Source organism: Mugil cephalus, chromosome 21 (genome assembly GCF_022458985.1).
Source record: "Mugil cephalus isolate CIBA_MC_2020 chromosome 21, CIBA_Mcephalus_1.1, whole genome shotgun sequence".
Lineage (NCBI taxonomy): Eukaryota > Metazoa > Chordata > Actinopteri > Mugiliformes > Mugilidae > Mugil > Mugil cephalus.
Window position 1 is genome coordinate 7,893,297 of NC_061790.1, and position 18,362 is coordinate 7,911,658.

General features: G+C 43.9%; 1 protein-coding gene across 1 annotated transcript in view; it reads left to right on the forward strand.

The window, feature by feature from the left end:
* The window catches only part of syne1a (spectrin repeat containing, nuclear envelope 1a), a 110,948-nt gene that overhangs the window by 13,870 nt on the left and 78,716 nt on the right, over positions 1-18,362 (forward strand). The window contains exons 10-43 of the mRNA XM_047573600.1: positions 533-640; positions 1,047-1,184; positions 1,457-1,621; positions 1,713-1,825; positions 1,922-2,090; positions 2,215-2,311; positions 4,154-4,359; positions 4,795-4,959; positions 5,044-5,196; positions 5,410-5,553; positions 5,717-5,896; positions 6,246-6,404; positions 6,646-6,810; positions 6,951-7,085; positions 7,342-7,503; positions 7,634-7,842; positions 7,921-8,029; positions 8,118-8,282; positions 8,364-8,531; positions 9,184-9,348; positions 9,605-9,745; positions 9,848-10,008; positions 11,078-11,234; positions 11,771-11,998; positions 12,076-12,174; positions 12,316-12,503; positions 13,513-13,636; positions 13,743-13,909; positions 14,708-14,861; positions 14,993-15,648; positions 16,052-16,231; positions 16,375-16,528; positions 17,362-17,520; positions 18,144-18,326. Coding sequence (XP_047429556.1) covers positions 533-640; positions 1,047-1,184; positions 1,457-1,621; positions 1,713-1,825; positions 1,922-2,090; positions 2,215-2,311; positions 4,154-4,359; positions 4,795-4,959; positions 5,044-5,196; positions 5,410-5,553; positions 5,717-5,896; positions 6,246-6,404; positions 6,646-6,810; positions 6,951-7,085; positions 7,342-7,503; positions 7,634-7,842; positions 7,921-8,029; positions 8,118-8,282; positions 8,364-8,531; positions 9,184-9,348; positions 9,605-9,745; positions 9,848-10,008; positions 11,078-11,234; positions 11,771-11,998; positions 12,076-12,174; positions 12,316-12,503; positions 13,513-13,636; positions 13,743-13,909; positions 14,708-14,861; positions 14,993-15,648; positions 16,052-16,231; positions 16,375-16,528; positions 17,362-17,520; positions 18,144-18,326 — 5,826 coding nt within the window. The remainder of the gene's footprint in view (positions 1-532; positions 641-1,046; positions 1,185-1,456; positions 1,622-1,712; positions 1,826-1,921; positions 2,091-2,214; positions 2,312-4,153; positions 4,360-4,794; positions 4,960-5,043; positions 5,197-5,409; positions 5,554-5,716; positions 5,897-6,245; positions 6,405-6,645; positions 6,811-6,950; positions 7,086-7,341; positions 7,504-7,633; positions 7,843-7,920; positions 8,030-8,117; positions 8,283-8,363; positions 8,532-9,183; positions 9,349-9,604; positions 9,746-9,847; positions 10,009-11,077; positions 11,235-11,770; positions 11,999-12,075; positions 12,175-12,315; positions 12,504-13,512; positions 13,637-13,742; positions 13,910-14,707; positions 14,862-14,992; positions 15,649-16,051; positions 16,232-16,374; positions 16,529-17,361; positions 17,521-18,143; positions 18,327-18,362) is intronic.

Genomic DNA, 18,362 nt, shown 5'->3' on the forward strand with positions numbered 1-18,362 from the left:
TTGATTTGAGTGCAATGTGGCAGATAAAAGACAGAATTAAGTTAATCTACTTTAATGTCTCAAGATGTCATAAAGAGTAAAGTTTGAGCTTCCCACAGGAGCCGACAAGGAGTGATAACGCCCGGCTACGCTCAAGACTGAACGGCTCTCAAACTGAATAGTCTATCACACAAGCTTTTGAGCAGCACAGTATTATCGTTATGGCTACTTAAAATCCAATGAAATGCCAGTAGGGGGTCTTTGACAAAGTGCTCGGTTTAAGCTGAGTGTTTCTGGCAGCTGTGGGTTTTTGACATTTCGTCCAACAGGGAGGCACAGAGGATTAGAAGAACGTTTAATAGTACATGCTCCGTCCCTCTTTGTCCTCTGTTTTTATTCCTTTATCAATTTATAAACATCATCTCTCTCTACTTTTCCACATTTTGGTGACATGATTTCCTCCCCTCTGTTATTTGCTTTTTTTTTCCCCTTTCCCCAATCTCCTCCACCCATCGCTCACCCCCTCCGCCCCTCCACTGTCCCGGCCTCCTAGAGAGAGCAGAGGAAGAGCCTGCGGGAGCTCAAAATGTGGCTCGACCAGCTGGAGAGAGATGCGATGCAGGCTCAGGGGACCGAGGGCAGTCTTGCTCAACAGTATCAGGTTAGTGTGTGTGTGTATGTGTGTGTGTGTGCGTGTGGTTTTAAACTTGGCACATTGGGCACAGACGCTCCTCTATTATTAGCCTAGTCAGTGGCATTACACTGTGGGGATCAGGCGGCTGCCGTCATATTTTCAGTCAATATGACTTATTCCGCCGAGCCTCGGGATACGTTCCATATTCAGCAGCATGTGGGATATTGTCATTTTCTGTGCGCAGGTCGGAAGAATCTGAAGCCAGACAGAGGGACGGCGTTTAGAGGCAATTATCCTCAGATTTGACGGGGCTCTCATTAGATGCGAATGGGGCGAATGTGTGACCTGTGAGAAGAGAATTTATTGGGTCTGTGTGATTTCATAGAGAATGAATTACTGTTTTTTTTGTTTTTTTTTTTTGTTTTTTCTCCAGTTGTTCAAGAGTGTGCGTGTGCAGCTGGAAATGAAGAGGAAGCAGGTGGAGGGAGCGTTGCACTCGACGCAGAGAGACGGGATGCTGACTGTGGACCAGGCTCTGGTCAAGCAGGCCTGGGAAAGGGTTTCCAACAGGGTAAGAGAAGCCTCGACCCACCTTTCTGATAGGATCATATTGAGTTGCCATGACAACTGACTGTAAGTTATGGCTTCAGAAAAAAATACATCATGAGACACTGTGCTCTACCAGCCACAAGAAGTAGCCTGCACCATTTCACTGCAATAATGACCTCACATTATAATTATTATGTTGTTGTTTTTTTCTGCAATGAATGTGTTTAAACCTCCAAATAATGTTTCTCTACTGGAGTGGGAAAATTCTCCTTTCAATGCTTTTCTGTACCTCAGCTCCTGGAGTGGCATCTTCAGCTGGACAGGTCTCTGCCGGCTCCCCTGGACATGGTCGGGTCGTGGCTGCACGAGGCCGAGAGAGCCCTGCAACAAGAAATAATCATCCAGCAGGCCCACGAGATGACAGCTAACACTGTGCATAGAGCTCTGGAGCAGCACAAGGTTGGCATGGGAACATAAAATGCTGTGTTTGTCCATATGCGAATGAACATTTAATTGCTTTTGCTTTGTCCATCTGCTGTAAATTCATCAGGATGTGTTGAAGAGCCTTGAAAGTCACCAGCAGATCTTCCAGAGGATCCATAAAGACAGAGGTGTTGATGGAGTCCCCGTCCCCCCAGACCAGCTCCAAGACATGGCTGAGAGGTAGCCCTGAAAACAAACAGTCGTAATGTTTGATGAAATTAGATTAATTACCTCACCTGTGTGAACTTTTTCTTTCTTTTTTCTTTTTTTTTTTAGGATGAACTATGTCTCTACATCTTCTAGCATCCACTTGGCTAAAATGGAATTCTTGGAGAACAAACACCACATGCAGGCTTTCCTCACTCTAGCCGAGTCCAAACTAAAATCCTGGATCATCAAATACGGCCAACAAGAATCTGTGGAACTCATGCTCCACAGCTATATTGTAAGTGAAGTTCTCTTGCTTTTTAAAAAAAAAAATATTTTAGGACATTGCATAATACATAGTAACTATACATGGCCAGTTTTAATGATGTCTACGTGATGCTATATAATTCTATCTCCATCAGGCATTTGTGGAGAAGCAACGCTTCTTTGAAAATTATGAGGCTTTGTTCCAGTCTCTGAAACAGTCCGCAGAGGCCTATGTCAGCACTGACAGCTCAGGTGAGTGGGTAAATTATAAATCCAAGGTTTAATAGAATATTCAAAAAGTGGAGTGGAATCATCTCGTGTGAAGACACAGGAAAGGCTGCACGATGATTTGTCATTTTTGATCCTGTGTGTTAGATCCTTTTTCATTCTCTTTTTACATTAAAACTAATCTGTCATGTTTGCATTGCAAGGAAGAGATCTGATGCATTGAGCCTAGAAGTCCCTTTTCCTGCGAAAGTAAAACAAACCAAATCTAAAATATGTTACGGTGAAATAAATAGCAAAATGAGTCAGCCAGATAATGACGTGCGGTTGCTGCATGTGACCCCGTCAGACCTGCAGTTATTCCTGAATGCAGCAAACGAAAAAATGTTGTTTTATTAGGCAGTTGTTGTAGATTGTACAGTGTAATATGCAATGTTTTGCTCACATTGAGAAAAATATTTGATCAACATTACTCATTTCAGGCCTGTGGAGGAGTGTGTTACTGGGATACGATCATACATATCGTCACACATTGTGTTTGATCATATTATACAGTATATCACTGTATAGTAAACTTCATTGGAACTCAATAAAAAAAAAAGACAATTAATATTGTGCTTTCACAATAATGTACTATTAACAGTAATCTAATGTGTTAAATGCCTGGCAGACCAAATCATATCGATGTCATGACGCATAAAAATTCCAACGTTGCAATAAAGCGGTCCTCCTCATTGATTAGACACCCAACAGCGGCCTAATACATCCAGAGCTATTAAAGCGCTAAATGTGTCTGATGCTAACTGCATTCTTGTCCTTTAGATGTTAATTGAATCTGAAATTGATTATATGGCCCCAAATGCGTCCTCATAAAAACAAAATGTCTCACAATTGCGGGTTATATCTCAACTTCAATTTCCTCTTTCGACAACGCCTCAGCGTGCCCCTGACTGTTTTCACAATTTGGTAGACGAGGAGAGTCTGCAGGCTACAGCTAAATGAGGTTCCTCCACTCCCAGCTCTCAGTGGGGAATACGACCCCATTTGCTAGTTAGGGGCTGCTCCACTTCTGCGGGTCTCTGGGCGCAAACTGAGCTAGCTTGTTGGTTTCATTAAGTTTCAGGGTTGTGTTGCTTTAGGGTATGCAGAGCAGAGGAGCGAGGTGAGAGGAGGAATCAGGACGTCTGAGGTTTGGCGGGTAGCCCCCGATAAATGAAATGCACCATCAAGTCCCGTTGGTGCTATAGTCACTACCTTTGTCTTTGATTGGCTGGATGTGGAAGTATTTGGATGCTTTTAAAAAGCTTAGGAGGGAAATGGGATTACGCCTTTGTTATATGCACCTTATGTATCTTATTCTGATTTCTAATAAATGTCTGGATATGTGAATTCACTTTATTTGTTTCGCAGCTTCACGGCAGTTTGTGTTGCGAGACTTATGCGTCTGAAGAGTTTGCACCAAAGTAGTGGAACACAAGCACAGATGATGCATCTCTCTGTAGTGAGTTTTTTGGGTCAGAGATTTGTCTGCAGAGGCATGTACATCCATCAGCCTCAATGTCCTCTTTAATCTGATGTTTCGGTGAAAATGTGAACCATCTGTCCTGTTTCCGAAAAGCGCAGGTATGCAGCCTTTTGCCTCACGTTTGCCACGATGAGAAGGCTGAAAAAGAGCAGTCAGTCACCACAAGTATCGAATCAAGTGGAACTGTAGCTACGAAATCCAATCTTGAGCCATTCATTTAAAAGCTCTGTTTAAACCCAGAGGAAATCGAATCATGACGTCTCACTATGACCGCGGCGCAGTTAACAGTGTCAAAACATAACTGTCATTGTTTTTTTTTTAAGTTGATGCATTTCTCTTCCTAGCGGACGAGGGAGAAACGGGAGTGCGCAGGTTCATGCGGGAGGTTTTGACCCAGTGGAGGAGCCTGTCGATGGAAGTACGCAGCGTGAGGAGCATGCTGGAGGAGGTGCTGTCCAACTGGGAGAGGTACACCTCCACTGTGGCCTCCTTGCAGGCCTGGCTGGAGGATGCAGAAGAGGCTCTGAGCCAGCCAGAAAACATTAAGCGGGTATGACTGTCAATACTGCAAGAACCCCAACCCCTGTGATTTGTTATAGATTAAGAATCTCCTTATAAGTGCATGTGTTTGATGGACTTAGATCAGCCCGGTTACAAGTATTTAGATTTCTAAGCGGAATCCTATTAGCAGTCTCCTCTTAAGTATCAAATGATCTCTTTGACTTACAACAAGCCAACGAGGATATTCCTGTTGTCGCGTTGCCGTGGTTACCGCAGATTCACATCCCCACCAAGGATTAGACGGCTAATTACCCCATTTTTTTTTATTATCCCCCCTTTGTTTCTTTCTTTGAATCTTGTTCTTTGTTTCTTCATTTCTTTCTTTGACACTCGTCCTTTGTTTCTCATAATTTCCACGTGTCTCTGCTTCTTCCTTCCTTTTTCTTTCATAATGACCGTTTCTCTCTCTCTCTGTCTCTCGCAGGAGTTTTTTAGGAATCTGAGCCACTGGATGGATCAGCACGCGGCCATGAACGACGCAGGAAATTTTCTGATTGAAACGTGCGATGAGACCGTGTCACTTGATCTGAAGCAGCAGCTGCTCATTTTAAACGGCCGGTGGAGAGACCTCTTCCTCAAAGTCAAACAAGTAACAAATAAAAAGCCTTTTTAGAAAAGTCCTGAAGCAAATAGCTGAATGAAGGATCTGACAGTGTTTCTTTTTTCTCTTCAGTATGCACATTCAGATGAGCTGGAGAAGTGGAGGAAGGATCACCTGAAGGCAGTGTGGGCCCTGAAAGAGCTGCTGGAGACAGCAGAGTCCAAGCTCAACGCTCCTGTTCAAGTGTCTTTCCTCGGTGTTAGAGCCTTTTTGCAGGATGTGGAGGTGAGGAAATCACATTGTCTATTATATACAAAGGTCAGAATACTCCAACAGTCGAAATTAGCATATGTTAATTTAAAATATACAAGTAAATTATAAGATATTTTCTACAAGCTAGTTATACATTGGAAGTAATAACTTGATTCTAGTTTGGATGGATGTGCATTCAATTTAAGAACATGTAAGATGACTCTTTACCTGCACGACTTACCTCAGGACACCAAGCAAAAGGTTGTTGCCATGGAGACGCAATACAAGCTGGCTGCCCGCAGTGCTCAGCTCCTCGCCAAGGATGCTCCGCAGGACGAGGCTGCCCGGGTCATGGCAACTATGGCAACAGCCAAAAGTCAACTGAGCAAGGTAGGACTTTGTCTAAGGCCGAACACGAAGGGTGGTTTGATATCTCTTCTCCTCAGCGAGAGTTTTGTTTAAAAAATATGTTCTAATCACACATCTCGTGGGATTAGAAAACGTTTGGCGTTTTCCGTGTCATCATTTAATGGCCTGTTTCGTATGACTCCAGGTGAGAGAGCGGTGTCCCTCCCTGGTTAGGGAGTGTCATGTCCTTCTGCCCCTGTTGGAGGAGATGGAGAAACACATCAACGCTTTCTACCAGGCCCTGGAGCGGGCGAGTCGAATCACATCTGCTGCGAGAGATTCAGACTCACAAGCCACCCAGACACAGCAAAAACAAAAGTGGCAGGTTAGGATCTGTTGTTGAAAGTGAAAACATTAAATTTTGTTCTATTGTTGTGCAGCATGTTTTGCAATGAGTTGGCTGCAATGTCAGATATATTCACCATAATTTCCAATCAGTGGTTTAGATATTTTTGATTAAGCTGTGGATTTATCCTAAGCCTGTCTGGTCATGCGTGCAATTTGTGACTAAAATTGGTGGCAGGAGTAAAATGATAAAACAAGCTTTCCATGAATCATAAAAATAAAATCCTGCTTTGGTATTTGGACTTATTCTCTTAAGGTTTTTGTAACACAAAACAGATGAGAAGAGATTAGCTGATATATATTCATCTGTCTTTCTTCTATCGTCTCAGGATTTGTTAAACCAGCAGCAGAATTGTAAACGATCTCTATCAGTGATTGAGAGGAACCACCACACCGTGCAGAGGGCCATCTCCACCAGTAAAGTGCTCCGAAACTTTGATCTGTCCTTGCTGCAAAAGAGAGTTGCTGAAATCCAAGGCTCGGCACAGGTTAGTATCATATATACGATGTAGTACGTGCACATATCAGAGTGCCACACAGAGACCGCATTAACCACAGCGCTGATTACATTAAAGAGATAACAAGAACACCAAAACACCCAGGAGGAAGCTGTGCAGATTAGACTCATCCATGTGTCTAATTTCCTTGATGTGAGACAAATAATGTAATTACGCTGTATTACTGAAGAGATCCGTGTCAATGGCTGCTACGCATTGTCCGTCCTCTTAGGCATTGCTGAAGGAGGTCGGGGAATGGAGGAGGCAGGAAGAGGCCAACAACTGCCTTAGGAGGAGGTTTGAGGAATCGCGACAAGAGCTGGAGAGGGTGCTGAAGAAAGCTCAGGGCTGCTTGAGAGAAACTGGCGACCCTGAGGAATTACTGAAGAAACACAATGTAAGATCCGATCTGTAACCATGTGTTATGAATAAAGAGAGTAGCTGGTGGCTACAGCTAATCTGAGCATTGGAATTACCTAAATATATACCTTTTAATGGGAGTGACAACTCTCTGACTAGTCTATTTTTATGATGTAGGATTTTTTTGGCCAGCTGGACCAGCGGGTTCTGAGCGTGTTCTTGAAAGCGTGCGACGAGCTGACGGACATCCTACCTCAGGAGGAGCAAGAGGGGCTGCAAGAAACTGTCCGTAGGCTGCACAAGCACTGGAAGGTCAGGGGTCACCATGCTTTAACACTCTCACTAATTACTGCGTGTCTCGTGGGGGCGCGTAGCCAATACTTCATTAACTTTACCAGGAAGACCTTTGGCTTTGATGGAGTTACCTCCTGTCTGTTTCCAATTAGTTAGATCAAAACACAACGGTGTCCGTGTTTACCTCCTGTCACTGTAGGGGATATGTCTTTTTTCAGATACGACACTGAAACTGTTGTTTGCTGTCCTCTGTGTCTCCTCTGTCTTTTTGCAGGACATCCAGGGTGAGGTGCCGTCTCATTTGCTCCGCCTGAAGGTGGAAGTGGAGCGAAGTCGAGTGGATGTGATCCTACGAGACTGCACGGCAGAGCTGGACAGAGAAATGCGAGCCCTGTCAGGCACCTGCACCAGCGAGCGAGTGATCAAAGAGCACAGAGTGAGCCTCGGATTTGGTAGAAACTTAGAACAGATTGAACCGAGAGCGAGAGAAAGATTGAAAAACAGTTATCGTCATCTGCAGTTTGGAGCCCCTCCTGTTTCAACATTTCCTTCTTTTCTATCTCTAGACTTACTTCAGGGAACGCAGACCAGTGACTTTGTGTGAGAAGAGGATTAGAAACATGGAGGATCTGTGTCATAAGTTGCCTGACAACGATGCGGCTTATCGAACGCTTGACTCCACCAAAAGGGCTGTGGAAGAGGTTACGGAGCAAATAAAGGGCACCCACCTCAAACTGGAGCAGCACCCTGACAAGTGGAAAGAATGGAACGAAAGGTGAAGATAATCAGCAGCGCGAAGTCTTAACGTAGTTACGTAAAATGTTTTAAGTCAAAACTCATCGTTCCTTTTCAGGTTTTGCGAGCTTTCTGATTGGCTCTCATCTCAGAGGAGGCAGGTGAGGATCCTGAGGGAGACTGCAATAAGTTCCCATCACCAGGAGGAAATAGATGCAGCTGTTCAGGTGAACCATCACACTGTTTGGTAATGATTCACTACCTTCCACATTCAGTCAACTTCCATTCTTGACCTTGTGTCTCCATCGATTCCAGGCGCTGCAGGAGGCAGTGGACGCCCGGGAGGAGAGCCTGCTGTGGCTGAAGAGCCGCCTTGCCGGGCTCTCTGAGGTTAGCTCTGAACTGGAAGTCCAGAGACAGAGAACAGCCCTGGCCAAACTCTCAACTGACCTACGGGCAGTCTTCTCTTCACTCTGTCAGGTACTTAAACATACAGGGATTAAAATGTTCTTTCTTATTGTAATTTTTCAACAAATCTGATCATCTGCCCCTCTGCTACAGCTCGGTGAAGAGGGCTCTGCTATGTTCCAGTATGAGGAGCTGAGGGATGAAGTACATGGAGCTCTGGAGGAGGTTTTGAGGTCTCGAAAAGAGGCTGAGGAGCAGACCAGCAGGATTCTGAATGCTGAGAGCCTGGAAGAAGCCAAACAACTTTACCTTATCCACCAGGTACCTATGGTGCACAGATGTGATATCATATGTGCACCCATACTAGGTTTACAGAAACATCTGTTGTAAGCAAGCGTCAGCCTCCAGGTCTGAGCGATGAAGCCCATGCGGAAGTGCAAGAAATTGTGATTTTTTTTTTCAAACTCATCTCATATTCTACTACCGCTTATCCTCACTAGGGTCACAGGGGTTGCTGGAGCCTATCCCAGCTGACATTGGACGATAAGCGGGGTACACCCTGAACAGGTCGCCAGTCTATCGCAGGGCTAACACAGAGAAAAACAACCATTCACACTCACACCTATGGTCATTTTAGGGTCAACAATTAGGCTAACGAGCATGTCTTTGGAGGCGAGAGGAAACCAGAGTACCTGGAGAAAACCCACGCTGAGATTTTCAAGGTTCAGAATCTAATGGGTGACCTCAGGATGGGTTTGTCCATAGTATATACAGTCAGTGATTATAAGGCATAGATTCAGATGATAAATGTGTACAAATAACCAGTGACGTTTAACAGACATTCCAGTGTCTTTTAATTTAATATCGTGAGCCATTTTTTTATATTATATTTGACACTATGCAACGTACCTCATTAAATATTACAAAGGAATCGTGTTATCTGACTGTTTTCTTGTCTGTGTGTGTCCTATAGCAACACCTGAAACGCCTGCACGCTAACAAGAGGGAGGCAGAGCTCCTGGTGTCCCACTGCCGCCAGCTGCAGAAAGGAGAGGTGCTCAGTCAGTCTCTTCGGGAGCTGGAGGGGGCTTTCAGCGAGGCTGACCACCTATCAGGGACGAGGGAGCACAGCCTGCAGGTAGACAGATGCAGGGTTTTACTCATGTCATGATGTGTTAGTATTATTGATCATTCCCACACACACAGTGATCATTGCTGGGTGCATGTTGAACCTTAACCACATATTGATTGTTATGTGGTTTCTTCATTTTGTTTGTCTGTTGTCTTGGGATTTGTTGATATACTTCAGCTATTATCCTTGAATTGATCAGAAAACCTTTTGTGTGTGGAGATTTCTAGGATTCTAACGTGTCTTATTCCTTTGTCATCCCAAGGCAACTCTGAGCTCTTGGCAAAATTTCGAAGGGGAAAGAGAAACTGTTTGGAGGTTTATCAGCAATGCTAACAACGAACTGCACAAAGAACTTATTTTCAACAGCCTGGACAGCCTGAGGAGTGAGCTGGAGCATAACAAGGTACGTGTGTGCTGAACATGAGTGTGGGATTGTCAAGATTGCCAAGACGTTCTGTATAGTTTGTGTGTGCGCGTTTAATGGCTTATTATCCCTTGCCTATAGGAGCTCTATGCAAAGGTTGAGGAGTGCTGCGTACGGGCAGATCTTCTCTTGGAGAAGGCGGCGGATATTCAACTTGGTCCAAAGAATCAGACTCTTCTGCTACAGCAGACACAATGCACCAGAGATGCAGTCACACAGCTTCAAGACCAGCTGAACAAGAAGTATGCACCACCTTCATCCCAACTTGAACTATAATCAAACAGATTCTAATAAACAAAGTAATATTTTTACATTTGAGGAGCGTGGCCTTAAAGATCATACTATTTGCCTCATTCATAGACTATACATATTCAGAATTATAAACATCAAATTTGTGAATAGAGACTAGGGCTGAACGATATATCGTTATCGTATCAATAAGCAACGATATAGACGATATAGATTTCCCCTCCCCTGCATGTACACCTCTGGCAGTCACAACAAACATCATTTTTACGATGGCGCTTGAATGCACCACTAAGGTCAGCCAACCACAAACCTTATTTCATGCTTGCTGTGGATCGACAGCTGCAGTCAACCAATGACAAACATATGAGGGCGGGCGTGAGGGAGGCGGAGACACACACTACAGACACAGCGGGGAAATTAAAAAGAAAGAAAGAATATGAGTGAGGAAGATAATGCCATTATTTGGAGGTATTTTGGATTCAAAAGGGACGGTGTTAACCGGAGTGAGGTGTTGTGCAGGTCGTGCTTAGCAAAAATTGCGACGGAGCAAGGTAGCACAACAAACATGTTTCACCATCTGAAACAACACCATCACATAATGCGTACGTAATTTATTTATTCGTAATTTATGTTAACGTTGATGACTGGCAGTGAGTTCTTAAAAATAAAACTGCACTTTCCACATTTTTTTGTATTATGATGTTTTTATTTTTCGTAAAAACGCTTGGTTTTCACCGAACCCGTAGTTATATCACATTGTATCGATATCGAGATATCTGGCATGAATATCGAGATATGAAATTTTTTCCATATCGATCAGCCCTAATAGAGACTGTGTCATGCAACAAACGTCTGACCAAAAAAATAATTTTATTTAAATGGAAGAACAACTGCAGACGTTTGGCATTAGCCTGGAAAAAGTAGAGCACATAAATTGCATTTTTTTCCAGCACACAATATGGTGTCTGTCTGGTGTTTGATCTGCTGTTTGGACATGTGTCCTTGCATGTTTGTTTGTTCTCATTCTGACCTTGGGATCTCGGCTCATCTTGTGTCTTCCAGTGTTGTCCAGCTGGAGATGATGTGTGTGTGGTGGGAGCGCTTCAGCACTGAATCTGAAGCCTTCTCTCTGTGGATCAATGAGAAAGAGAAGGAGCTGGAGGCTGTCAACACCAACTCTTCCTCAGATCCCGTAGACAAGCACATCAGCACTGTAGAGGTTTGCGTCTCGTAGCATTTCATTCTGCGCCTTGTTTTGATATTCAGCGTAGTGTGTGTGTGTGTTTTTTTTTCCTTTTAATTTTAGGTTGGTTTGAGGCGAGACAGTCTCCTCCATTAATCTTCTTACATTCACAAATAAAAATTGTATCATCCACATAATTTTTAGCTCAGAGTAAACTGTAGTGTACAGTGTAGACGTGGCCTCAAATTATTAATATTAAGATTAAATAAAATGAAAATTTTATCTAACCCAATGGGGGAATTGGGTCAATGCTGCATCCGAGGCTGGGTAATGAAAAAAAAAAAAAAGCACATCAGTCACATTTGTAGGAATATAATCTTTGCTTGTCAGACTTCAGTCTCAATCTTATGTTCAGAAAAAAAATTAGATAGCAGGACTTCAGAAATCCTGACATTATTTGATTGCCATTTGATATGATGCAAGTTTAAAACACACGCCTCTTGAAATTGCACTCATTATTTCTAGTTTCCTGTTCAACCTCTCGTCATTCCTCTGCTCTTGTCTCTCTCCAGGCGATAGGGGGTGGTTTAGAGGAGAGAAGGGCAGGTCTAGCCCACATGGAGGCTGACTGTGAGGCCCTGTCCAGGTTCGTGACCCCTGGAGAGGCTGGACGTATCCGGGCGCAACTCATCCAGATGAGGCGGTACTGGGAAGAGCTGAAGGGGAGAGTAGAGCAGATTGGAGTACAACTCAACCAGAGTGCCTCCTACAGGCAGAGATGCAACGACAACCTTGAACAGGTCCACAGCAACACATAATTAAAGAGATCCATGGGAGTAATACTTCAGCCATAACAATAAGTGTTTGTCTTCAACAGGTCAAGAAAACAATTGCTGATGTTAAAGAAAAACTGGACTGTCCAATCACAACTTGTACGTCATCATCAGAGACGTACAAAACCCTCCAGGATCACATGGTGGGAAAACAAAGACACAAATTCTACCTTTTATTTAATTTGCTATGTCAGTTGAACTAATTGCACGTTTATTTTATTTGTTTTAATTGTTCAAGTGCTGCACTGTGGAGTTGATGACAGTTTCATTTCCATTTACTCCAGGAGGTGTGCCAGGGCGTTGGACAGCTGAAGCCCAGGCTGATGGCCCTGTGTTCGGCCACTAAGAGGTTTGGAGAGGGCGGCCAGCTGGAGGAGGAGGTGGCTAACCTCCAAAAGCAACAGACACAGTTAATGGGAAAGGCTGCAGAAAAGCAATCTACATTAGAGAGCCTTCTAGCTCTGTGGCAAAGGTACGATAAACAGCAGAAAACATGTATTTGTCTGAGAAAGTTGAACCAAGTGACAGACAATGGGAAAAGAGTGTTAGTTGGTGCTGAAGGTTTGTCGACTGAAGGTATTTATCCTCCACTCGACTGTATGACAACTTCTTGTGTCCCTTGAGAACCTAGAAGAGGTGCATTTGAATATTTAGTGTTGCATTTCACAGACACAATAATATCTTCTGCAAACAACACTCTGAACAATATTATATATTCTGTACTGCTGTAGACTTTCTTTCAGCGTTTCCCTGTCAGCTTCGGTCCCTGCTCACACACGTATATCTCATTCCGATTGCATAAACATTGCTATTTCCCCCTTTCATTGTGCGTGCGCTCTCTCTGCCGAATCCTCCCGTCCGTGCCAATTTCCTCTTTTATCCTGTGAATCATTCACTCATCGTAGTGTGATGTAGAAAAGCGAGGTCTTGTCTTCAGCGCAATCTGTCTGTCCCCCCTGTCAGCCGCTGCATTTCTATTCTAATTACATGCTTTTCTTATCACTTTCTTTGTCACACAATAGACAGAGACAGACCAGAGTCATTGTTTCTCATTTGCAAGGAGAAAATAATGATCCAGTCACGTGGTAGTGGTGTAAGGGGCAGAATTTTCGGTATTTACCCAGTCAGGGGCTCTTTATAAAATGATGTGAGTTATGTTTATTTGCAGTTAAACTTCAGCTGGGTTTATGTGTCTGTGTGGCTGTGTGTTTCTCTGTAGCCAACCTCTTCCCTGCAGGTATATGTATGAGGGATTACCCACAGAACTGGGTGCTCTGGAAAGATATGGTTGCCCCATTATGACCCTGTCACTGATACTGAGCTATAGCCAGATAAGAAATGTATCTCTGTGTGTCATTTTGTGTGTGTGTGTGTATATACTAACATAGGTTGTTACTGGTATCGAAGTATAGTTGAATCCGAATGTATTCTTCTGTAAGAATGATACAGCTTCTTTGACGTGAATAAATTTGTATCTGCAGGTATGAAAAGGAGACTTCATCCATGAAAAGCTGGCTGGATAGGTGTGAGTCTGTCTGCTGCCCAGACACCAAACTGCTCTCTGCAGATAAAGTAAAGCTGAGGAATGAACTACAAAATGTGCAGGTAAGAACTCTTTACTTTGTCTTTACAAAGGTGAATGGACTTTGTGAACGGATTATTTTTTTTTAAATCTGCGTGTTTATTTTAAATTTGTTATTCATCTTTCCAGGAAATGCAGAGGGAGACACCTTCCTACGACGCTCTCCTCCAGGGTCTAGTGAATCTCGGGCTTTGTCTGTACCCCACGGCAGCTGAAGCTCGTGTCCAGGAGCTTAGTGATGATCTAAAACAGCTGCAGGAGAGATGCACCTCTGCGAAGAACCACATATCACACAGGTTTTTTTTTTATTTAAAAAAAATAAAAATAAAATAAAACTGCTATAAAGATTATATAGCTTATTTACTCAGCCAGTGACTCTTTTAGTTCAGAGTCGGCGCCAGAACAGATTTACTACTGGGGGGCAGTGGGTCATCAACGCAGTGCTGACATCATAGTCTAACACAGTAGAAATGTTAGCCAGAACGAAACATGTTTTTCTTTGTTATTATAAGCAAATTTTGTGTTTTTGTTCTTGCTAATTTCCATATCATGTCACTTACGAGGCTGTGTATGCACAGTTTACTCAGTCACACACACAAAGACCATAATAAAAGACAGAGAGCGAGGACCAATTTTCCCTGTCTGTAATGTCAGTGGAATCATGGATGCATTACTGCACAATTCAATTGTAATTTACAGATGAATGGATGAAATTGGTGAATTGATATGTGAATGAGCACGTGTACCATGAAAATCACAATAAAAACAGGAAGAAAAATTGGAAATTGGAAGCAAAATCTAATTTAACAAGTTCACTCAGCAAATAGTGAGCACTGATCAAGCCTAGTAGCTTAACCTCCTGTGCAGGCCCAACGAAAATGATGCATTTTCCCCTTTCAAGTTATTTCTTTAAGTCACAGTTTGCATATTTAATATTAAAAGAATAACTAAAAGGGATATATGTTTAGGCACGCCATGGTCTGTGGTGGGAGGGGCATCGATGACTGCTAGGACCCCACCATAGCGCAGACACTGTTCTAGTTACTAGTTACCGTGATATTTTAATCCCAACTGGCCTCCACCTCTCATCTAAGGTTTAAGCTGCTGGAGCTGCAGTTGGAGCTTTTGGAGCAGTTTGACCAGGCACTGCTGACGCTGACCCAGAGGAGCGAAAACTTCCTGTCTGACCTGAGAAGCTCGTCACAGGTCGATATTGTTGATCTCGAGTCTGCAATTACTAAGCTTAAGGTGAGAAATCAATTATATGCTGTCAACAACCTTTATAGACCTTGCGTAGCACAGGAGCTACAGTAGGCAAGTTTACATTGATTGCTGTTGGAGCTGATATAAATGTGTCTAATTGAACCGTCTTGTTGAAGGAACACGAGGGACAACTGCAGGAGAGTGCGTCGCTGAGAGCGACTCTTCGTCAACGAGAGTCCTCCCTGCTTTGCAGTTCCACCCCGGAGGCCCAGCAGCAGCTCCAGGGCTGGAGGGAGGACTGCCTGCGACCCCTCGGCGAGTCCCAGCGCCTCCTTCTCCTCCGGGAGGAGTGCCTATCTGAGCTGAAGACTTTCCTCGAGAAGCATGCTGCGGCTGCTAAGGCCGTGCGCCAGCTCCACGAGGCAGTGGAGGGCAGGGGGAGCTGGGACCGCTCCAAAGCTGAAGAGCTCCACCACGGAATCGGGGAAGTGGCTAAAGACGTGGCCCGGCTTGAGGCCGAGGCGGCCGGGTTGGACGGGCTGCTGAGCAAGGCTCACCTGCACCTGTGTGGGGCGGAGTGGAGGGGCTCTAAGGACGTGAGCCACCCTCAGGGTAGAACGTCCTGCAGGGGACAGGCGGTGGCCCTCACGATGGCTCTGGAGGAGGTGCAGAAGGGAGTGGGGTGGAGGCAAAGTGAAGCAGATGCTTTAGGCGCCCTGTGGAGCTCCTTCAGGGAACGGAGGGAGGAGGTCATGAAGAATTTGAAGAAACTGGAGGAGGATGCAAGACAGGAGGGCGCTAGAGAGGTCTCAGTACAGGCCTTTCAGAACAGGTATGAACATTTTAATCTACACACAAAAACAGACTTCTCCACCCTGAGCTGATCATTTTAACATAATCCACATGTGTGAAAAGCAAGACTCATTCGACTCAACTTAAATTGTTCTGTATCTTCCTCATTTGGATGAAACCTCGATGTTACTGAATTCATTTGACTCAGAAATAGACAAGATGACAAGATCTATTATATGTATGAGCTAGACTGTAGAATGTAATGCTGAATACATTTTTTAAAAATTTTCAATACATCCTGTCAGCGTTTGCATAACTGCTCATGAATATACAGTATATTATGAAGCCCAGCTACAAATGAAATCCATTTAAATTAGAATAAATAAGATGTTGGAATCGGGCTACTATTCCCCATTGTTTTCTTCTGCATCTATTTCTCCCAGGCTGCGTTTCTTTGTCCAGCTGGAGGATGACCTCCAGTCTCTGCAGCACTCCCAGCGCTGGTTAGAAGAGAAGGGAAACCAGCTGGCCCAGAGGGACAGTGAGCTGGCGGGAGAAGCTCTCAGGGAGGTCACGCTGGTGAAAGCAGCCTGGGAGAACGTCCGCACTCTGATTACCAACAGGTGAGGAGTGGAAATGACCGTTTCGTTGTGGCTGAATTACCAATTTAAAGCCACCGTCCATCTCTGTTTCTGATTATCTAGTGTTCATTGCCACTTAATTAGTAATAAGTAACTAATTTGTGTTTTATTTTTGTCACACTCAGTCAAGAGCATAGTGGAGTCGTGGTGGATCTTCTCCGACGTTTCCACCACCTGAAGTCGATCCTCGCTACAGTTGTGGAGAACGCTCAGACTGTCGCTCACAATCTGCCCGACCATAACCACAGCGCTCAGGAGGCAAAGAGGACCTTCACCCGAGTCAGTGCTTTTTGTTTTGCTTTGTTTCTGCTTTTTATTCTAAACTACAGGTCAAAAGCTTGGAAGCAACTTCAAGTTTATGTTTACAATGCCTTTCATAAAAAAAGCAGCATGAGTTACATGTATTTTGGGATGTATTTACTGCATGATCAGACGTAGCTTTTATTGATATCATGTCAGCAAAAGAAAAGAAGGGGTTATAAGGGTCGAGAAGATTTGCAAGGGTCACAACTTCAGTGCAAAAGTTAAAAAAATAAATAAATAACAGTTTGCATTATTCAATTGAACTCTTTGGCTTTTGAGACTCTGCATACAAATGTCCCTTGTGGAATTAATGCATACACATGTTAATTTTGTTGCAAAGTATACCAACGAATCTTTCATGTACAAATTTGATGTTGCTTCCAAACGTTTGGCCTGTAGTGTATATGTTAAACAAAATATATAGCAGACATGTGTCATATAGTCCATCTACCTCTGTTAAGTCAAGACAGACCATCCATTGTACCATAATACGGTTTTAAAACATTTAAGTCAATTAGTTTGAAGGATACTTGATCATTGTTAACTGTGATCGTCCTTCATTTCTTCCAAGTAGTATCATCTGTTAATGCTATAAAATGCAGAGACAACATTTTCTTAATGCATCAGGATATTGTCCTTACAGCATTCACCGGATGGTGACTTTGCATCATTTATCATGCATATTAGTAACTGAACTAAAATCTCATCAATACATTTCAGCGACGTCTTCCCCTCCAGTTTTTTAGTGTATCTCCCCCTCTCATGGTGAGCCTGTTGTCACTCCTCATGCTCACTTTCTGCCCCCGTAGCACGAGACTGTCCAGGCTGAGCTGAGAGAGAAGCAGGAGGACATGGACCAGCTCATCAGCACGGTCGAGGACCTGGAGAGAGAGCTGGAGAAGGTTCCCAGCTCTGACATGGGCTCCATCCAGAGAGACATGGAGACGCTTAGAGACCAGTGGCTGGTGGTGAGTGCCGCTCACGCTGGATCATGCTTCTGCTTTAGTGAAAATGCTAACTTATATAAATTCATAATGCGCCGACATCCTGGAGACACTTGGTCAGGATTCACCCAAATTGCGCAGACTCTGTCTCATCATAATACATAAACTGTCAAGATTGTTGTCAAGTGTGGAGCTGAGAAGTGATAATGACAGTGAATACTATAAAAAAAAAAGGTTCCTATTGTCTTCTGAAACTATGAAAAGAAATCAGTTATTATGTCCAAAATGCAGCTCTGCCAAACACTTGAGCCATTTCTCCTTTAATGATATTTATTTCTTTGTTTTTTTCCCTTTTTTTTTCTTCTTTTATTCTGTTTTAGGATTTAGTTGACTGTTCAGCTGTCACAAATGAGACTGAAAAATAAACAAGTCTAGACAGGTTACCTTCCTCTCACTTCTCACTCCCACATCTGTCAAACTAATTATGCCAAGATTTTCCACCGTCTCCCTGTAAAGCCCACCCTTGTTACAGAGGGACTGCGAGAAAGACGAACACAAAGGAGGGGGGGGGGACCCTTCCTCTCCTGTTGATTGAGATGTATTCTTTCCTGTAATAACAGAGAGCGTGCCGCCTTCTGTTCTTCCAGATTTCAGAGAAAATACAGACCAACGCGGAGAGACTCGGCTACTGTGTGGCGCTTTGGGATGACCTGAAAGCAACGGAGCAGGACGTCAACCAGTGGACGGCCACGTCCATCGCTGACCTCACTGACACCGTCTCCACCCTCAGCGACAAGGAGGAGGCAGAGGCCCATCTCGCCACCTTCCAGGTCAAAGCACGAAAGAAAGTGCACGGATGACGATGG